General features: G+C 42.2%; 2 protein-coding genes across 2 annotated transcripts in view; one reads left to right on the forward strand and one right to left on the reverse strand.

Moving 5' to 3' along the window:
• Rraga (Ras-related GTP binding A) lies at positions 1-1,358 on the forward strand (the record flags this gene model as incomplete). Its single annotated transcript, XM_005388726.2, is given in 1 exon segment — positions 1-1,358. A coding segment is annotated over 1 exon segment (942 nt). The 3' UTR covers positions 944-1,358.
• A 5,782-nt stretch (positions 1,359-7,140) lies between these two features.
• The window catches only part of Haus6 (HAUS augmin-like complex, subunit 6), a gene marked incomplete at its 5' end in the record, with an annotated part of 40,898 nt that continues 25,507 nt past the window's right edge, over positions 7,141-22,531 (reverse strand). Inside the window, 6 exon segments of the mRNA XM_005388727.2 lie at positions 7,141-7,979; positions 9,132-10,169; positions 11,991-12,126; positions 14,197-14,382; positions 14,687-14,753; positions 18,817-18,898. Of these exon segments, the coding sequence (XP_005388784.2) occupies positions 7,924-7,979; positions 9,132-10,169; positions 11,991-12,126; positions 14,197-14,382; positions 14,687-14,753; positions 18,817-18,898 (1,565 nt within the window).

The raw sequence follows: 22,531 nt of genomic DNA on the forward strand, positions 1-22,531 counted from the left end.
GATGCCGAACTCGGCCATGAAGAAGAAGGTGCTGCTGATGGGCAAGAGCGGGTCGGGGAAGACCAGCATGCGCTCCATCATCTTCGCCAACTACATCGCGCGCGACACGCGGCGCCTGGGCGCCACCATCGACGTGGAGCACTCGCACGTGCGCTTCCTGGGCAACCTGGTGCTGAACCTGTGGGACTGCGGCGGGCAGGACACCTTCATGGAGAACTACTTCACCAGCCAGCGCGACAACATCTTCCGCAACGTGGAGGTGCTCATCTACGTGTTCGACGTGGAGAGCCGCGAGCTGGAGAAGGACATGCACTACTACCAGTCGTGCCTGGAGGCCATCCTGCAGAACTCGCCCGACGCCAAGATCTTCTGCCTGGTGCACAAGATGGACCTGGTGCAGGAGGACCAGCGCGACCTGATCTTCCGGGAGCGCGAGGAGGACCTGCGGCGCCTGTCGCGGCCGCTGGAGTGCGCCTGCTTCCGCACGTCCATCTGGGACGAGACGCTCTACAAGGCCTGGTCCAGCATCGTGTACCAGCTCATCCCCAACGTGCAGCAGCTGGAGACGAACCTGCGGAATTTTGCGCAGATCATCGAGGCCGACGAGGTGCTGCTGTTCGAGAGAGCGACCTTCCTGGTGATCTCGCACTACCAGTGCAAGGAGCAGCGCGACGTGCACCGCTTCGAGAAGATCAGCAACATCATTAAGCAGTTCAAGCTGAGCTGCAGCAAGTTGGCCGCCTCCTTTCAGAGCATGGAAGTGAGGAATTCCAACTTCGCGGCTTTCATCGACATCTTCACGTCGAACACGTACGTGATGGTGGTTATGTCGGATCCGTCCATCCCGTCCGCCGCTACCCTGATCAACATTCGCAACGCCAGGAAACACTTCGAGAAGCTGGAGAGAGTGGACGGCCCCAAGCACAGCCTGCTCATGCGCTGAAGGTCCCAAGTGCCCCTCGCGAAGATGCCCGAATGGTTCTGCACCCTGTTTGTAGTGTGCATGATGTCGTGCGCTTAGAAGTGGGCTGCAGGTGTGTGCTGCTTGCTGCGTCCCCTTCCTCTTCCCGTGCTCTAGACTAAGCCCTGGCACTATTTACTCAGCTATCCAGTAGAGCTTCACGATGGCTTTTCTGCAGTTGGTGCGGTGTAACACTAAAGTAGGTGGGGTGTGTGTGTGTGTGTGTGTGTGTGTGTTCTGACTGCCCGGTATGACGTGCACATCACAGCCTTTACCAGTATCCTCCCGTACTGTCCGATTGCGAAGGTGGAATGTTACTGTTTTATCAAGGCATTAAAATGCACTTACAAATTCTTGCTTCGATCATGAATAAACCTTTACTGTTAGCAGTTTAAAATATGGTCTTCCTTGAAATAATTTGAAGGTGCTCAGTAAGTGCCCCCAAAGGTTCTGACGGCCCACAGATACTGCTCAGCTCCCCATCTTGCTGCTGTGAGTTGTGGTGAGGCTTGGCAGCAGCTGCGGCGGCGCCGGATGGGACCGCAGAGCTGGGCCCGTGCGTCAGGACTGTGGTCCCGTCCCTCCCTGCCCCGCTGCCTCGGCCAGGAGTTTCGCCGAGCTCGTCTGTAAAAGGTGGGTAAGAGTACCACCACTTCATAGGCTGTCAACAGTTTAAACATGGAGATCACTCCGAGTGGCGCCTAGCACGTAATCTGTACTGTTCGCTGTTACTACCGTCTAGGGAGCCATTCCTCCCCCAAATTACTGCACAGAAAGTCTGGGTCATATATATATATATTTATTTTTTTTTTTAAGGCAGGGTCACACTATGTAGTTCAGGAGTCTAAGGTGGCCTCCAGCTCGCTGCAATCTTGGAATTACAGGCATGCACTGGCATGCCTCGCCCTACCTAAATATGTTTCAGCCCTTTTAAATGTCAGGTATTAGCCAGGAGTAGTGGTGTTTTCTTTAACAGCAGCACCTGGAGGAGGCTGAAGCAGAACTGCAAGTATGAGGCCAGCCTGGGCTAGGGAGCGAGATCTTGTCTCAAAACATAGAAATAAAAAACTACTAAGTACTTAGTGTCCATTTATTTTTATCCTCACATAGCCTGTGAGGTATATTACTTGACCAGTGTTGTAATAGGTAAATCAAGGCAACCTGACTAAAGACCCTCCCCCCTATTACACTCCACTATAGGACTTCAACTGACTGAAAATTTCATCATAAAAATACTAATTTAGTTGTAGATTACTCCCTCAAATACTGCCAGCTTCACATAACTGAAGAAGTTAACCCAGGAAGTTAGAGGCTTTCAAAGAAGAGTGTTGCAAGATCACTTTCAATTCTATGTATCTGGAGATTGTTAACACTGAACAGATTCTTAGATTACCTACCTTCAGGGAGGTTTGCAATTACCTACCTGAGGTAACTAATTTGTTACTGTCAACGTGGTACAACTGAAATTAGGAAACAAACACATGTGCCGTTCCAGTTGTAGTAATAGCTATCTTAAGTGAATCTTAAGTATTTTAGAACCAAAATACTTAAGGGACCTCTGATCAACTCGTTTTACACCTGAGGCAATGTCTTTGTAGAGAAAATGAATATTAGTGATAGTTCTTTAGTTTCCAAGGCTTTATAAAGTTATTTAGCTTATTAAACCCTCTCTAGCAGCAGATGTGATGGCAGGGTCTCTACCCACAAAGAGCAAGCTATTAAGAGGTAAAGTATAAAAATCATCTCAGTAGGACCATTGGCAGTAAGACTCCAGATGATAAAAATGACAGCACAGATACAATTTTTAAAATACTACATGTAAATCTAGTAATTCAGATGGCAGTAACAAATATTCTTACCTGAACCACTAAACCTTTCAAATTTATTTTGTTGATCAGTTGTTATACCTTTGTATGATCATTTCATGGCTTGCAAGCTATGGTTCTTTCTGATATAGGAAATTCCAGAGACAGATGGCATAATATTGAGTATTCCAGACGATATGTTGAGCATATTTACAAACAGTCCTATACAGCACTCACAACTATTTCAAACCCAGGGTGCCAATTCACAGTGCATAAGGAAAAAGGTGGTCTTTAAAACTACTATCTGAACTTTATGCAAAAGAAAATTTTAACCAGTACTTGAGTGGGCCAGGCCTGGTGGTGCACGCCTGTAATCCCAGCACTCTGGAGGATTTGCTGCAAGTTTGAGGCCAGCCTGGTCTACAAAGTTAGTTCAAGGTTTGCCTGAGCTACATAGTGAAACCCCATCTCAAAAACACACACACACACACACACACACACACACACACACACGTGTTCCTAACATACATTTTTAGTCTACTCAATAGGGGGAAAATGCAGTTTGTTTTGTGGGGGGGTTTGTGGTTGTTTTTTGGTACTGAGGATTCGACAGAGCCTCAAACATGCTAAGCAAGTGCAATACCACTGACCTATAGCCTCACCTAGGGTTCACTTTACCTTAATAAGGGTCTCAAGAATTCCTGTTCTTTCTTTGGCCAGGGGTGTAGCTCAGCAGGACAAGCACCTGCCTGGCAAGCACAAGGTGCTGAGTTCGAGTCCTGGTATCAAAAAAAAAAAAATCTCTGTAGATATTGTACGGACTTTGCAGTTTATTTCTAAGAAACAATGGTAAAAAAGGTTTGAAAATACCTGTCAGTATTGTTTTCATTTAAATTCCTCCCAAATGTTTTCAGTTATTCCTTATTCTACTCCATAACATTTTTCACGTTCAGTACCATTACTGTTTTTTTTTTGTTGTTGTTGTTTTTCTTTTTGAGACAGGGTCTTGCTGTGCCGTTCATGTGCAGTTCAGGCTGGCCTTGAGCTCACTTTGTAGCCCAGACTGGTCTCAAACTTGCAAGGATCCTCCTGCCTCAGCCTCCCAAATGCTGGAATTACAGGCGTGCGCCACCTCGTCCCGCTGTTTATCTTCCTTAAATGTTTAAAATAAATACCGGTGAGGGTGTATAGCTCACTGGTAGACTATGGTTAGCATGTGTGTGGCCCTGGGTTCAATCCCCTGCATCACAAAAGTAACAGTAATTAGGATGTTGGTGTTATCTACTTGATGTAGAAGTCAGCTTACACACCTTTAAATCTTAACAGTGAACAAAAATTACCTTCTATGTAATGTCATGGATGAGAAAAAACATCTATAGCCATTAGCCCTCTTAACCATTCCATTGTGTAGGAGGAGACAAAATTCTGATATTAAATACCTGCTAATGGTGACACCTGGTTAGTGGGGTATGTATGCATGTGGACACAGGTAGGTATGTGTGTACGTATGTAATGGTGTAGTAACAGACTTGGTGCATACCTGTAATCCCAGCTACTCTGGAGGCTGAAGCAGGATTGCAGGTTCAAGGTTCTGATGGACCATTTAGTGAGACTTTATCTCACAAGGGATGGGGGCCAGCCATGGTGGCACATGCCTATAATCAATCCCAGCACTCGGGAGGCTAAGAAAGGATGATCACCAGTTCAAGGCAAGCCTGGGCTATGTAGTGACTTGAACTATACAGTGAGGCCCTGTCTAAAAAGGCGGGGGTAGGGGGAGGGTGCTGGGAATATAGCTCAGCGCTCCCTGGGTTCAACCGCATTACTGCAAGTACAAGAAATCAGACACAACCATGAAAAAATAATGAAAGCAATTAATGAAATACTAAATAAATTTTAAAAATGTATTTCAGGGAATGAATAAGCACATGAATATAGAAAAGACAAATTAAGACTTCAAGGCAGAAATGTTATTTTTTTGACCTTTAAAAGAGCTGTATACCTATGATAAACTTCAAGGGGAAAATAAGGTACTCGAACTTCAGAATAATGAATCAAGATTTCTAAACATCTGTGTTCAATTAAACATTTCGGGGGGGGGGAATAGGTATCACAGTGGGAGGGGGGGAAACACAGGAAGTAACAGAAGAGATTTTATATGCCTTTGCATTTGAACTCTTCTGGCCAGGCATGGTGTCATATGCCTGTAATCCCAGCACTCGGGAGGCTGAGGCAGAAGGATCATTGCGAGTTCAAAACCAGCCTGGGCTACACAGTGAGCTCAAGGCCAGCCTGAACTGCACAGCGAGACCTTGCCTCAACAACACAAAAATAAATAAAATAAAATAATAAACTTCTAGATTGGCAATGAGCCACTAGTGAGTTTCTAAACAAGGAAGTGACATCATCAGAGCAGTTCCTTATGGTCAGGAAGCAACTGTACAGGCGGTACTAGCTAGGGAGGAGGCTGAAGGCCACAGGCTGCAATCAGGAGTTGTAAAGCAGTGATAGACTTGAGACTGTTTATGGTGCTGCCCAGGAAGGACAAAAAAGAACCTCAGACTGTCAGCCTATCACAGGCAAAACTCTGCATGACTTTTACAAATTCAGTGTTGACAGCCTTCTTTCTGCAGTACTGGGGATCAAACCCAGGGACGCTGCCACTGAGTGTGACACTCCCAAACCTTTTTCAGACAGCAGTCTGGAATCCGCCCAGGCTGCTCTGTGCGCCTGCTGCACCCTCTGGAGTGGATGAGAGTACAGACTTGCAGCCCTGCATCCAGCTTTACCTTGGCGTCTCGGTAATTAAGCACCTCCCACTTCACTAGTGAACTTGAACTTACCTACCAGTTTTTTTTAAAACACTTAACTCCTTTAAAGCAGTAGTGTAGCTGCTTCATAAAGGTATCTCAGAGCTAAATGTGAATCTCTAGTCCCTCTCAGCAGTTAAATTTTTACAACTGAGCCTATGAATTTCTAGGAAATAATGCAGATTTCTAATCCCTATTTTAGACACGCATTTTTAAAAATACATCTCTGAAACTAAGTGTGGTGGCATATACCTGCAGTCCCAGTACTCAGAAGGACCTCAAATTCAAGGCTAGCCTGGACTACATAGCGAGACCCCCTGGCCTTAAAAAAAAGGGATGCATCTCCGATAACTTCCACACAGCCAGTTCTCCAGTCCTTCAGTCATTTAAGTTGCCTGGCTTCAGGGTCACACTCTGTAAAAGTACGTACCACTCGAGTTACAACAGAATGAATCAGTATGTATTAAACACCTAGCAACAGCTCTGGCACTTTGCAGATCCGAATATGGTAGTCCTACCTCCTCCCAAACATTTATTTGGCGTTTAAAGATACTGAGGCTCCTTAAAGGAGAACAGAGGATGATCTCCAAGCAGACCTACAAAGCCCTTCATTTGCTGTGTTAATAAAGGAAATGGCACCTGTTGTGGCTTAGGGTTGAAATGTTCCCCAAATGTGTACGGCTTGCTCGCCGGCTGGTGGGATCTTGAGAAAGGACTGGATCATGAAGGCTCTAACTTCATCAAGTAGATTAATCCACTAATGAGGTCATAATCTGGCGGCATTATCAGCAGATGACAGAAACAGAAGGTGGGACCTAGCAGAGAGCAATGGCTCACATAGCCTGGTGGGGACCCTGGACTTCTGCTTTTTCTCTTCTTCCTGGCGGCCATGAAGTGAGCAGCTTCAGGCTCACAGGAGTGGAACCAGCCTACCACGGACTGACACCTGAAATCATGAACCAAAATAAATGTTTCCTCCTCTGAACTGCTTTTCTAGGTATTTGACCACAGTGATGAAGTATCAACACAACACCTTATAAGCTTTTCTTCCCTTTCTTTACCACTGCAAAGAAGGCACTTCTGCCAGAAGGCTGGTTTTCAAACTGGGACACACAAGCAACTTAAGAAGAAAAGCAGTCCAAGTGAACAGAGACGATTAAACCAATCTACTCTCAGAATTCTTCCCTCCAACTTTTCTTGTCAGGTTCTTGGAGGTTAGAGAACAGGATTGTAACGGTTACAAGTTGGAGCTCTACAGACGGTACTGAAGGTGATCTCCCTTCCAATGCCTGTTCCGCTCCTCCTGGCTCACAGAAGTGATGGCACATCTAGAAAGAAACCCATTTCTGAGCCAGGGCCTAAAACAGTGAAACCAAAGACTATAAATGTTGTAAAGTACTTAAACCCAAGTTCAGTTTTCTCAAGCTACTTTGGACCTTTCTGTAGGCACTTGGGAACTTTAATGGTTTTTGAGTAGTAAAATAACACAAATCGAAACTAGTTGTTATCCCAAAAATAGCACCCTACTCCTCCCCCCAAAATCACCCAATAAAACAGACTAATAAATTTTTTAATTTATTTATTTTTGTTAAAATATAAACTAGCATTTAATTTTCAGTCTAAATTAGACTAAAAAGAAATCTGTTATACAACCCAGTGAACGGATTCATAGTGTGACAGTGTTCCCTAGGTGGCTTGTCATCTTCTTCCATCCTCCTCCTTTCCTCTAAATGCTCTCTGCCCTACTCTGCATTTATCACTTGTGCTTAATCCCATCAAGTATCACTTTCAGGACCAATCTACTGGAATAATCATTAAACCAATTTACAACATTCCAAATCAAAATTTGTCTTTTTGACCATACATCCCAAGGTACTACTTTTCTCACTTTTTTTGGTTAGTACCAGAATGTTCCATAAAGAACCAATAACAGTGTTTCATTTCTCTAAAATGAAAGATGAGTACATTCAGTGGCTATTAGTTTAACCACTTGAAAGTACCTCAAAAGCTACTCATCTTTATGTTAGTTAACTGACATTTTAACAAATTAAACTACATTTGTTATGTATTTAATGCTTACAAGATTATTCAAGATAACAAAATGACATCCCATAACTTCACATTTGCTTTCCAAAGACTCCACATTCACATCTCTACCAAGAAGAAAACCCAAACCTACTTTCCTTATCTACAAACATCACAAGAGGCCAAAAGGTACCTAGGGTCTTTATACAACTTTGAAAAACAGTGTTACACTGCCAACACATAATTAAGTTATGAACCAGCTTCTATTCTGCAACACAGCTTCAGTTTAAGTGCATCACGGTTACAGTAAGCAGGCACTGCATCAGTTTGTCGAGTCAGATTCTTTCGCATCGAGGCTCTTATTCAAGATCTCTTCTTCTGTAAATTGATTTCAAAAAAGAAAGTGATAAGCAAAAAACATTACAAGAAAACATTCCAAGTAGAAACAAATTCCTTAATTTGAAAAGGCTTATACTTAAGAAAGTAGTCAAACTATGATAAAATTACTATGTTTCTTACTCAAGTACCTTTCTCCAGAGAGTAACAGATTCTTCCTAAAATACTTCTCAAAATACCACTGTAATTATCAGAGGTAAATTGAGTGTATCACTGATGCTGAATCTGTCCTAACACTGGATGACAGCAATTTTTTAACATGTTACAATGAAAATTTTCAAACACACAAAAGTGAACAGAATTATAATTAACCTAGTATATCTAACATATGGTTTCAGTTATTAATACTAATAATTATAGGTTGGATTGTGCCTCTCAAAAGTTGCTGACACTCTAACCTCAGTACATCAGAATGTGGCCTTAACTGGAAAGTCACAGATTTAGTTAGCTATAAACAAGGCCACACTGGAATAAGGCAGGCCCTTTAATACAACTTGTAAGAAGAGAGAGACACGAGACACAAAGGAAAAGAAAGCCAGGTGAAGACAGACAAAGACTGGAGTTATGATGCCACAAGCCAAGGACACCCAGGGTAAACACAGGCTGGGAGAGGTAAGGAAGGATCCTCCACTAATGGCTTCAGAAAGAACACAAAGATTTTGGACTTCTAGTCTCTAGAAGTTAATGTCTTCAAAAACAATAAATTTCAAGTAACTCAGCTTGTGGTGCTTTGCTAGAGCCCTAGGACACTAAAGCAATGACTAACCTTGTTTTGTTTCCACTCCCCTTCCCACCACCAAATTCACTTCCCAGCAAACCTCCTCTGTTACACCAACACAACAGTTAGATTGCAATGACCTTTACGTTCAGTAGTTTATATTACAAAAAGAGTTAAGTTTCAAAAAACAACAGTATTTTTATACCCTTGCCCAAACCAACTGTAACCTACTACACATCAGTAGAGATTCTGAAGTACCCACACAGTGAGGGTTCTCACCTTTCACTGCAGATGAAGGAATAAAAAGTGTATTTTGTCACATTAACAACCAAAATCAAATACCATTCATTGTGTACTGTTTTTATGAAGCTCAAAACTTCCCAAGGTGAATATGCACATGTCTAGTTAAACCTTACCTTTTAAATTAGGTAGAAGTTCTCCAAGACTACATGGTTCTCCAAGGCTACATGGTACTACGGTCCTCAATTTTTGCTCCACTGGAGAAAACTTAATTAATGGTGACAGAGACCGTTTTCTCTCACGAAGGGACACGCGTGACGATGGCTGTGCATAGTCAGCAAGCAAATCATCGGTGTCCACTGCTTGCATGTTCTCAGCTGCAAGACTCACTTCCTGCTTGTGTCGTTCAAGAACTTCAGGACCTCGGAGGTGAGACTCTTCCCTTGTCGTGGAAAGAGATTTCTTCAGCGCCTCGTAACTACTGGGAAGAGCCTGTAAACTGAAGTCTGATTCTGGAGCAGTCTGTCTTCCTTTCGTAACTTCATCCAGAAAAATGCCACTGTGCACAGGGCTATTCGACTCCAACTTAAGATTGGCCTCAGAACTACCAGAGCTATTAAGACTTAGATGACCAACTTCTTCTGGAAGAGTTTCATGTAGTATGCCAAAATCCATATCGTTAAAACTCTTAGAACTAATTCCACTTAATATTTGAAAAGAGTCCCATAACACAGTTTTATGCATGGAAGTTTCACTATGAGAAGCTTCTGAGTGGTCTGATGTTTTAATACACTTATCTTTACTTCTACCCATCATCACCTTGATCCTATTATGTACAGAAGGGGGAAATCCCTCTATTAAGCTAGTTTCTGAGAGCTTGGTCGGTAAAGCTGTACGTTCCACATCTTGCGAACAGACTATTTTCCTATTGAACAAGTCTGACTTATTTTCTGTTGGGGGTTCACCAATACGACTGGTGACCACATGTTTCCGAGGCATGCCCTCACCACAGTCCAAAACAACTTTCTCTTCAGGCAAACAAGACTGGTCAAAATCTGAGAAAAAACTGGCCATACTAACTTCTCTTCGACTGTGCGCTGCAGGTAAGGGTCCCGGCAATGCTTCTCCAAGGTCAGCATCCATTTGAGCTGGTTCTGTGCTTCTGATACCTCCCATTTCAGCAGCTTTTCCCCAGCAGTTCCTAATTTCAGTTGCTAATTAAAGGAGGAAAATAACCCACAATTTACTAATATTCTCAAAATACAGAATGAAACTGAACATTCTACTTCTTGTGCTGAAAATAAAACTAATGATTCAGTATATGTCCCCCAAAATATACTCGTTGGATGGCAAGGCTCCTTGACAGAACGAACCCCAAAACGTAACTCCAACTGATCAAACACAAAGTAAACATGTAACGAGAGCTGTGCCTGTTTTCAGGGGGGTTTGTTTGTTTCGTTTGTCATCCTGAGACTAGGTCTCGTTACGCCGCCCAAGTCAGCCTCCCACTTGTGATCCTCCTCCTCAGTGTCCTAAGCAGCTGGGATGACAGGTGTTACGGCTGTGCCCTCCAAAGCCACACACGGTCACAGTGGGGCTTCCGCAGAGGGGCTGGACCCGGAGTGTGTGATGTGGGACTGGCAGTATGTGATTCTAAATCAGTCCGCTGACTGTTCTGGCACAGATCTGGGTGCGTGCTACCCACCCTACGGGAAGAAGACAAGCGGCCCTGACAGAACAGAAAAGGGACAGGAAGAAGCTGCCACTGTCACTTGCTTACTTTGCTACGTTCTATCCGCCATGCACTGTTTCTCCTCCGTCATACCAAACCAGCCAACTATGGACTGAAACTTCCACAAACCGTGAACTAAAATAAACCTTTCCTCCTTTAACTGTGGGTGCTGGATATTTTGTCTCAGCAAAGAAAAAAAAGTGAACAAGACAACAGCTAACTAAGACAAAAGGGAGAAAAAGGTAAGTCAGTCATGGCACCAAGACAGACACTATTCCTGAAATGAAATATACTTTTATACAATACATATGAACTGCATGTATTAGAGACATTTTCTTGCCCATCTAGACCACAGCTTGGCAAACTTTTTCCATAAGCAAAGGGAGGCTGAAGCAGGAGGATCGCTGTGAGTTCAAAGCCAGCCTGGACTACATAGTGAGTTTGAAGGCCAGCCTGAATTACAGAGCAAGACCCTATCTCAAAAAAAAAAAAAAAAATTTTCCCATAAGACCAAATTTCAGGCTTTTAGGCTTTGCAGGTCATTTGTTCTATCACAGCTATACAACTCTGCCACGGTAGCATGCAAGTCACTATATAATAAATATAACTGTAAGTCAATAAATAAGCAAGGTCATGTCCAATACAATTTCATTTACAAAAACACACTGCAGATTTGGTTCACAGGCAAGTTATTTGCTGACTGATCTAGACTGTGGCTCAGTTAAACCTGAATTAAACAGCAAAACAGAAATTGTACTCAATCATTCAACCAATATAATCTGCACTGGTTACATAATGAAACCAGTATCAGAACTGCCTACGTGAATTAGTATCCAAAACAGACCTAGTGCTCCACGGGGAGGAGTTACAATCTGTGCAGCTTTGGGCGGACGCTTTAGGCTGCTGACCAGGAGAACGCAGCCTCCACACTCTCTAAATGTGCACCACAGGTCAGATTTGAAGGCAGATTTCTTAAATGTGATCAAATACAATACTTTCCAGAAAAAAGGCCCAAAGCCAAGCAAAACAACAAAAACAAGACTGTGTTGTTGTAAGAGCTCACACTTCTGTATGAGTACACTAAAGCCAAAAAATACCACCGAGGAAAGACTGCTTTGTGAACGTGCCCACCCTGACTTCCCCCAAGACCCCTGTGTCAGAACAAATAAACAGCCACTGCCAATAAACTGAAAGACACAGAAACCCGAATTTTAAAGTGTGTTTCTAGAATGTCTGCCAGACCGCAGATCTAACAGCAATAATGTCTAAGACAGAGAGCCTGGGATAGAAAACATGAACTTACTCAAATTTTCTGGGGTTCGAGGAATCTGTTTCCTTGGTAAGAAGGGGTCAGACACTATCGAGTCAATTAGTTCCTCTAATTTCACTTCTTTTCCTTCAGAGACCTGTGGCGAATCAGATAAAACTGCCCTAGCAACCTGAAACAGGAAAGAAAAAATTAAAATTACCAAGCCTCCTGGTACCAGCCAGCAAAACTCTGGCAACAATAACAAGCACTTCACAGTTAGCAGCACTTCTTGAACGTGGCACAAAAATGAGACAAAAATGAACTTCCCACACACTCTGTGTCGTGTACAATCCTGCAAGGTGAAGTGAAGCACAAAACCACAGTTTGTTTGGGGGTTTTTTTTGGTTATCTTAAATGGACAGCTGATCAAGAGGAAAGAACAGTAAGAGTCTTTATACTTGTAAAGATTTAGGCAGCACTCAGAAGGCTGAGGCAGGAGAATCACTACAAGTTTAAGACCAGCCTGGGCTACAAAGTGAGCTCAAGACCAGCCTGACCGGCATAGCGAGACCCTGCCTCAAAAGACGAAAAAAAGAAAATATTTAGGGTAGTTTACTACAGAATGACCTAAGCTGTTGACTGCCACCATGTTAGAGCCTGACAATTCTGAGACACAGAACTGAGACTCTCACAGCTCATCTGCACAGTAACATCTCCACTAACAAAAAGAAACTTCTGACAACAGACATCTTTGCCAGAAGCCTCACTGACAGATCTACACTAGTAAACAAGGAATAAGGACGTATTCTCAAATAGAGAAAAGAAAATGTACAATATGAAAACAGCTGGATGTGGGAGTACAGGCCTGTAATCCCAGCATTTGGGAGGCTGAGGCTGAGGCTGGAGGATTACTGTGAGTTTCAGGCCAGCCTGAGCTGCATAGTAACTTCAAGGCCAGAATGAACTACACAGCAACACCCTGTTTCAAAAAACAAAACGAAACAAAAAGAAATAGCTCTCTATTAACTAAATATCAATAAAACTAGGGAGGGCATACAACTTAAAATCACTGCCCTCTGAGATCACTAAAAACTAACTTCCTGAAAAATATACTGAGATTACCCAAGAAAACAGAGGACTTCTTAGAACTGAATCATGAACTATCTCACTATCTCTTGTTGTAAATATTATTAAAATTAATTTCCCTTTACCTTCAAAGTCTTGAGATTTTAGGACTTTGCTTCTCTATCCCATTCCCTCCTGTCACTAATCTAAATTCTATTCACCACAAAATGGGACATTTTCCCCACAAGTAAGAAAGAAAAAAAATGACCATCTTTTCTTTAGTGTTCAGTAGCTACAGAGGAACAACAGCACTTCAGAGATCTGAAAGTATTTAGCGAGCATGAAGCTGGCACTTACGTTACAAACAAGAAAAGCAGCATTCAGTTCCCTTATCTGAATACACTCAGTTTGAGCAGGGTTGGGATAAGGAGAGAACTCAGACACCTGAATTAATTCTGTAAACCAAATTTTTCTTCAAGTCACTCGGGAATAAAAAGCAAGTGATTTGTTTTCTGGTTACTTGACCAAATTAAAATAATGCTAACGTATATTATGAAAAACATGTCAGTAAAATAAAATTAGTGAGTGGCTTGAGTTTCCGATTGTATAAACTGAGTTCTGCAGTAATGAACAGCACTCGTGGTCACTTACCAGTGAAAGGTGGGATAACACTAAGGGGCAGATCAAGCTAGAAAATTAAGTTCATGAACAGCAATGCATTTAAATCACTGAAATATGTAGGGGGGAAAAAAGGAACAAAACCTTCACTCAGTGATAATATAATATCGCTTATTCTTTGTTCTCATATTCAAAAAGGGAAGCTGAGAAATGGACAACACTGACAAAGTATTTAAATAAGTACACTCATTGGTACATCTAGCTAACAATTTATATAAAGGTTAATCACCTATATACCATACAAAAATTATTTTTTTATTTTCAGATGATATTTCTAGAATGAAAAGCAGGTTCTAAAGCATTGTAATTTAACTAAATAAGTTATCTGAAATCTATTTCTACTTTTTAGGAGGCCAACTCTGCTTTAACTCTTATTTTTATCATCTGTGTCCTCTTACCCTCTCCCCCACAGAGCACCTCAGCGACTCAGTAATTTACCGCATTTCACTTCCTGTACCAAAACCACTGAGAAAAGTGCGAGATAATTAAGGATCCTTATTAACTGTCTTTTTCTAACCTCTTCTACCAGATGATCCTGTGCTTTTTGGAATGGGTCACTTTTTTTAGCTGGCAGAGCTCCTCCGGATGTTCTATTCTCTGCATCTTTGGCAATATCCATCCTTGGAGAGTCCCGCCCTTCAAATTCCGGTACTTTCTGAAAAATTCTTTCACCCTTCTCTTTGGGCACTCTCATCTCCGTATCCTAAAACAGACACGTCATGTTAGAAGCTTAACAATCGCAGCTGATTTTGAAGCTTTCTTCCCTAGAGATTCATTGATTATGAACCTATAAAAAGTTAATATTACGTGAAATTATATGTTTCCTGGCAGAATTAAGTAATTCCAACATTTCTACTTAGCAAAGAATATATAAACAGAAATGTCACAAAATGCAGAAATATTAGGAAATATGAAAATAGAATTTCATTAAACTATTATATCAACAAAAACAAACAGCATTTTATAACAGTTTAGTGTAGTCAGAATTGAAAATTGTCAGAATATACCTTTTCAAGTAGTGGAACAGTGTTTCTCTCTGACAGTGAAGCTGACTGCAACAGGAAAGACGCAGAACTAAAAGGGAAAAGCGAGCAGATCCAAGTTATACGTAGGAAAGAATTCCGTTCACTTGATGTGTTCTAAATATTCTAAAGAAACTGGGCCGGGGATACAGCTCAGCAGCACAAGAGCCTGCCTGCCAAGTGCAAGGTCCTGAGTTCAATTCCCGATACCAAAGAAAAAAAGAAACTGTCTGCCCCGTATCTGTCCGTTACGATTTCACTCAATTCGTCCCGGTCATCAAAAGGCAATTTATTCTAGGGAGGTATGGTGACAATTAGAGCAGTATTTCAGCTCAATTTGTGTATCTGCCTCCCAATTATAAACACTTTACTTACCTGCTATACATGTTTCAAGCTGTTGCATTCTTAGACTATTAGCATATGTTTGTGATACATAAAGAATATATTCCGTGGCATACCGGCAGATACGCATACCGCATCTTGACCCTCTCTTGCTCTCCCTTTCTCTTCCTTCTATCACCAGTAGTATTTTTGCAAAGAGCTGAATGCCTTAAAAAATACTCAGAAGCTGGAGTACAGCTTCAACACAAATTCAGTGAACTGCAACTGCATTATTACAACATCCTCAGAGTCCACGTCACACAATGTCACTGTACAGGGATTTTAAAATTCTTTTGAGCACAAGTCTATAATCCCAGCACTCTGGAGGATTTTCTGCAAGTTCAAGGCCAGCCTGGGCTACAAAGTGAGTTTAAGACCAGCCTGAGCTGTATAGTGAAATCCTGTTTCAAAAGGGAAAAAAAAAAAAAAAAAGATTCTTTGGTTATTTCACAGCCAAAAGCAATTTCTCAGGTGCTGAACTTTGCACTGTAGCAAACGTTACACACAGAGTGAAGTCAGGGTTCCCCAGAGCTCTAGTCAGCCTATACTGTGCTGCCTTGCTTTAGATTCCCTTGTCCCTCTGGATAACACTGAAACTTCATGTATCTTTTCAGGATGAAAATCTTGTAAGAAATGGTAACTTTAAATAACTTTTATTCTGATTTCAAAAGATCTTTTAAATTCTAAGGCAAAAACTTCCCTACTCTGCATAGTTTTTTTTTTAAATTACCATAGAAACTACTGTTAACAGCAAGCATGTTGGTGCTTCACTTTCTTTTCACAGTCAGAAACACAAAATTAACAGCTTTACAAATACTTCATATAAGAAAAATATACATCTTCAAGCTTTTCCAAACATGCACTCTTCGAATCTTCACCCATCTTCCAAACATAAGTCAAGACCACTATTACTCAAGCTTCAATTTAGCAAGGTATAACCCAGCTATCCAAGGCAAAGGACTGTATTTTTTCTAAAAACTTTACATTAAAATTTACAAAAAGCCCTCAGAAAAAGAGCCAATGACCTATGAAACAATGCCACTAAGGCCATGACTGGCCGGGGAGACCAGGCTGCACTACATAGCGAGACCCTGTCTCAAAAAACCAACAAAAAGAAGTCAGCAATGAGATTTATAGCGACCAGTTCTGCTCTGGCACTGGCGAAAGACAACTGCATGAGAAAGAGATAACAACACGCTTCTCTAGAGCTGCTCTTCCCATGTCGCGCTGTCTGTCTGACTGCTGCACTGAGCACTGACCCAGGACCCTCACCCTGAGCAAGCACCCCACCCACACCACGCCTTCTTCTGGAGACAGGGTCTAAGTCATTAAATTGCCCAGGCCAAGCTCAACTGTGACCCTGCTGCCCCAGCCTGAGAGCACCTGGATTACTGGTATGTGCCATCTTGCCCAGCTGTCACAGTTTTAATAATTACATCAATCTTATCTGTATATAAATTTCCCAATTAACTAAATTACTGACCTCATGCAAAATAAGATATTCTTTTATTTCATTAAGTGTATCCTACCCACATTACAGATGATTTTTTTTCTTTTGTCTCTTTGAGACAGGGTCTCGCTATGCAGTTCAGGCTGGCCTTGAGCTCACTTTGTAGCCCAGACTGGTCTTGAACTCTCAACGATCCTCCTGCCTCAGCCTCCTGAGTGCTGGAATTACAGGCATGTGCCACCACGCCCAGCTCAGATGAAATATTTAATTACAAATACTATTTAACAGTGAGGAATTTTTAATCATTCACCCCACCACCAAAAGTGTTCCCCTAATGCCTTCAACATCCCAAGCCTTAGTGCCCATGTGTGGTGGTGCTCGAGACAGAAGCCAGTGCCTCCAGGACATACACACACTAAGCGCCAACCACAGCCCTAAACCCATAATATTGAAAAAGTATCAAAAAAATTGATAGATATCGAGGAATATTTAACGTGACTGGTTTCTGGCATACTATAAGAGTGGCAATGTGAGGGTAAAGTGAAAAGGCCATTTTACTATTCCTTCAACATCTCCCAAGAGTTCATCGTTCTTCTTTAGGTACTCAAAAATCAACATCAAATCCACATTCACCAATGAAGGCAGGGACTGGGGGTATAGCTTAGGGGCACAGTGCCTGGCTAGCAAGCACAAGGTCCTGAGTTCGATTCTGAATACCAAGGAAAAAAAAAGCCAGGCGTGGTGGTGCACGCCTGTAATCCCAGCACTCGGGAGGCTAAGGCAGGAGGATCCTTGCAAGTTCAAGACCAGCCTGGGCTACAAAGTGAGCTCAAGGCCAGCCTGAACTGCATAGGGAGGCTCTGTCTCAAAAAAAAAAAAATCCAGAGGGAAAAAAAAAAAGAATGAAAGAAGCTGGGTGTGGTGGCATTATCCCTGTAAGACTGTAATCCCAGCACGGGAGGCTGAGGCAGGAGGATCGCTGCAAGTTCAAGACCAGCCTGGGCTACAAATGAAGTTCAAGGGCAGCCTTAACTGCATAGTGAAACCTTGTGTCAAAAAAAAAAAAAAAAAAAAACCCAAGTATAATTCCTCCACAACTAATCCTGAACTCCTGCGAGCCAGAAAATGAGTGCAGAGGCACTGCCAGTGGCTCAGTTTCACATAAAAGCTTTGACTGTATTGATGGCATTTCCGTGTACCAAGAGTATGAAATAAACCTCTTCATTTAAAATTTAGACTTTTGTTTTATGATTTTCCTAGTATTTTATTTTCAAATCCAGCCTTATTTACTTGGGGAAATTGGACTGAACAACACCTACCTAAATCAAATGGCAATGAAAAACAACACAGTCTACTCACCACATCTGCATTTAATTGCTACGTTACAATGTTTAATGTCCATCAAAAACAAATACATTACCCAAGTGGATTACATGCATTTAATTTAGAGATTTTTTGCTTCTATAAAGTGGTATTAGTTTTAGGTGCCTAAATGATAACAGGCAATAAAGAAAATAGAAATATTACTGAAAGAAGTTGAAACAAAATAGCTCCGGGTTTTCCACGTTAAATTTTGGAGTTAATAAGAAGTCTTCTGCCAGGAGTGGTGGCACACGCCTATAATCCCAACACTCAGGAGGCTGAGACAGGAAGACTGTTGTGAGTTCGAGACCAGCCTGAGCTACAAAGTGAGCTCAAGCCCAGCCTGAACTACATGACAAGACCCTGTCTCAAAAAAAAAGAAATCTAATTTTTTTAAAGCAAGGAACTCTTTATCAAGTAGCTTGTCAAAAGCTTCAACATATAATAAAGATAAAAGAACAAGTTGCTCATACTCAAGTGGGAAAGCACTGGACCAGCCCAAGGCTAGGTCAGAGGCAGCCGCGGCAGCAGGGGCACAGAGACATACCATCTGAGAAGTACCAGCTGGGCTCACCTCAAAGCTCCCAAACCCTTGCTTAAGGCAACAGAGTGATTTCCAGAGCCCAAACACATACAATGATAAGATCCCCAAACTCGCCTTAGATCATGTCCATATATTTTTTCTTCAAAACCCAAACACTCCCCATGAAACCCAATGTTTAGAAAATAAAAGGAAAAAAAAGTTCATATATCATAAATGTTAAGTCTTTTCTGAAAATCTTAAATCTGAAGTAGGAAAATACTGTCTAGTTAAAGGGGGGGAAATTATGTACTAGTCCACAGTAAAAAAACTTAGAAACTGACTTAAAAATGGTACTAAAATTAATACAGGAAATAAAAATGAAAAACAAATTTATTTTACCTGTTGGCAATGTCACACACAGCTCCCAGGGTATCAATGTCTCTTCGGCAATCATTTCCTTGGTTATGTTGCTTAGGTATTTCTAAAGAAGCATAAAAATTACTTACTCTTTAATTATGCTTATATATTCCAATATTCCAATCTTCAAGGATCTCTTGAAATTGTAGAACCTTTTTTGGGCAGTGTTACAGTTCAAAGCTAGGGCCTTGCACATGCTATCACTGAGCTACACCCAAGGCCTAGAAAAACTTCTCAACAGAAGACTAACAACAACAAAAAAAAATAGTCCCAGACAGAGTGGTCCAAGCCTGTAATCCCGCTACTCAGGAGGCTGAGGAAGAAAGATTACAGGTTCAAGGCAGGCCTGGGCAAATCAGTGAGGCCTTGTGTCATAATAAAGGTTTTTTGAAAATGATAGGGGTATAACTCAGTGCTGGAGTGCTTCTCTAGCACAAAGCCCTGGACTCAGTACCCTCCACTACACACACTAAGGTAATTATCTTAGTTAATTATCTTAGATGATGTTAAAGATAAAGCAATAAGAAAGTAATACAAAGTATCTAGTCGCAGGCTTTATAAACAAGAATTTATTCCATGATTCTAGTTCCAAGTACATAAATGTACTAGTACACAGTACATAGTACATAATACATAGTACATAATGCATAATACATAGTACATAAACGCCTGCAATTCAGTTCCAACCAGAACCGTGGGAAAAATAAGGTCTGTGAAGTGAGGCACCAGTGCACCAGTGTAAGGAGCCCATGTAAGGTTTTCTTCTTAATCCACCAGAACACTACACCACCTCATAGCATTTTCAACAACTTCCATATCTACCTATTAAATGGAATTTACTAATGTTTACAAAACATATCAAAAAGGCTTAGAGATGTATTTCAGTGGTACAACACTTGCCTAGATTCCTGGGTTCAATCCCAGTACCACTACCACCATCACCAAAAAAAAAAAAAAGAAAACAAAACTCTACCACAAAACTAGTAAAAATCATAAACAAAAGTACTACACTCAACTATAAACTATAAAGTCGTTGGTAGGCAGGCACACTTGGAACAGGCTTGCCCTGGTATGAAAAACTGTGTGCGTTTGTATGTGAAGCTGAGGGGGTGGTGCACGCCCATGATCCCAGCACTCGGGGAGGCTACAGCAGGAGGAGTGCAAGGATGAGCCCAGCCTGGGCAACGGAATCACTGTGAGACCCTAAACAACTCTTCCAGGGAGAGTCTCAAAACAAGACGAGTCTACATACTGGCACACGCCTGTAAACCCCAGCACTCGGGCACTGAGGCAGATGAGGCCAACCTGGGCTACAAAGTGAATTCAAGGCCATCCTGAATGACATAGTGAGACACTGCCAATAAAATTTAATTAAACTAAAATAAAATAAAGGGCTGGGGACATATCTAAATACACAGCCTCTGGTTTGTTACTTGGTAGTGAAACAAAATAAAACACCAATGCAAGCATCTTTTTTCACTTGATGGAAAACTATTAGCGTGTTTTGCACCAGAAAATGAAGAGGAATATTTATATTACAGAAAGATCACTGACAGTCATAGAAAATAACTGCAGGTAAGAAGTGCAAACTAAACTACAGCACTCAAGGTAAGAAAACAGGAGAAGTTAGACAAAACAAGGCATCTGAAAGGTGAAACTAAAGCTCGACTCACGACAGAGCAAACCCAGCAGAAACAGACGCTAACTCCTGTAAACACACCAGAACTGCTAAATAAAACGTAAGAAAAAGAGAGAAGCCGGGCGTGGTGGCACACGCCTACAATCCCAGCACTCGGGACGTGAGGCAGGGAGGCTGAGGCAAGAGGATCACCAGGAGTTGAGACCACCCTGGGCTACAAAGTGAGCTCAAGGCCAGCCAGAACTGCATAATGAGACCCTGTCTCAAAAAGACCAAAAAAAAAAAAAAAAAAAAGGCTGAGATGTCAATCAAGTACTTCAGTTGGAAGCAGACAACCATGAGAACTGACAAGCACAGCACATAGGAGCAGAAATACCTGAGACACAAATTAGAAAAGCAGAAAAGGACAAAATTAGTATATTTTAAATGACAGACAAAGAAACATAATGAAAGAAAACAATACCGTTAAAAAGAACATGTAATTTTAAAAAGCCACAAATAAAGGAGCTGGCATGGTGGCACAGGACAACAGTCCCAACACTACGAAGATGAGACCGAAGATCAGGAGTCCCATGCCAGCCTCAGCAACCTACAAGACTCTCTCTCAGATATCAAGTAAAAGGGCTGGGCGTGTGGCGCAGCGGTAGGGTACGCCTGGGTTCAACCCTTAGTACCAAATACATGGAATAAAATGGACTAGGGGACGTAACTGTGGTAAAGTGCTCCTGGGTTCAATCCAGGAGCAACACTGGCATGCACGTGCACACACACTCCCTCACATATGGGGGGGGGGGGGTCCTTACACAGCTCGGTCGCAGAGCACTCACCTAACATCCCCAAGGCCCTAGGTCCAATCCCCAGAACAGAGAGAGAGAGGGAGAGAGGGGGAGAGAGGATGCACAAGTGATAGACAGCAATCTAAGGAAATGCAATCTAAGGCTTCACCCATAGTGAAGCCCAGAGATACAAAAACGTAAGAATGAGAAGAGACGTGAAAGACAGAATTAGAAGTCTTAACAAGTCCTAGAAGGAAAAAATCCTAAGAATGAGACAAACAGTACTACAAAAGGTACTGCTCCATAGCATTCTATAACTACAGACATGAGACTAAAATACAAATTCTAAACAAGTGCCTGGCGTGGTGGCACACACCTTAAGAGGTTAAGGCTGGAGGATGACTGCAAGTTTAGGTCCAGCCTGAAATGCTGTTTCCAAAAAAAGAAGAAGAAAAATCCAAACACATTAAAAGAAACAATAAATTACATTTAGACATGTCTCATTGAACCCACATAATACAAAACACCTTAAAAGCAACCAAAAATTAAAAATTACCTACAAATGAATGACAATCAGACTGACAGTACATGTCTCAGAAACTGAATGCACAAAATGATATCATCAAAGTCCTAAAAAAAAAATCAACCTAGAATTCTATATCCAAATAAACTAGCCTCAAAATTGATACATTATTCGGGGTCCACCACTAAAGAACTATTATTTGTATTTTGAGATATACTTCTCTGAGGCGGGGCATGGTGGCAAATGCCTGTAATCCCAGCACTCGGGAGGCTGAGGCAGGAGGATCCTTGCGAGTTCGAGGCCAGCCTGGGCTACAAAGTGAGCTTAAGGTCAGCCTGAACTGCATAGCCAGACCCTGTCTCAGTAAGACAAAAAAAATCGCAGGCACCCAGGAAGCCTCACGGCAGGGAGGGCTGGTCCTCAGGGCGGCTCCCTGCCTCACAGGCGCCCAGGAGGAGGGCCCCTAGTGCCTGGGAAGTTGTGTGGTGGCACACCAGTCCTCACACCAGCCACAACCGTTCAATTGAGAACTACCATGGCACAGAGAAACAATGACACAATTGGCCATCATGCACCGACTGCAGAGGCCCACCCATGGACATGTGTAAATGATTCCAACATGGAGAAACCCCTGGGAATACATGCCACACAATGGGTCACTCTTGCTCCTGCAGTTGAGAACCAGAAAGGTCCAGAGTCAGCAGAGCAGCAGCTGCTGAACAAGGACTTGGAGAACATGAGAATACAGACTAAGCCCGA

Source organism: Chinchilla lanigera, unplaced genomic scaffold (genome assembly GCF_000276665.1).
Source record: "Chinchilla lanigera isolate Chin_1 unplaced genomic scaffold, ChiLan1.0 scaffold00033, whole genome shotgun sequence".
NCBI classification, from domain to species: Eukaryota; Metazoa; Chordata; class Mammalia; order Rodentia; family Chinchillidae; genus Chinchilla; species Chinchilla lanigera.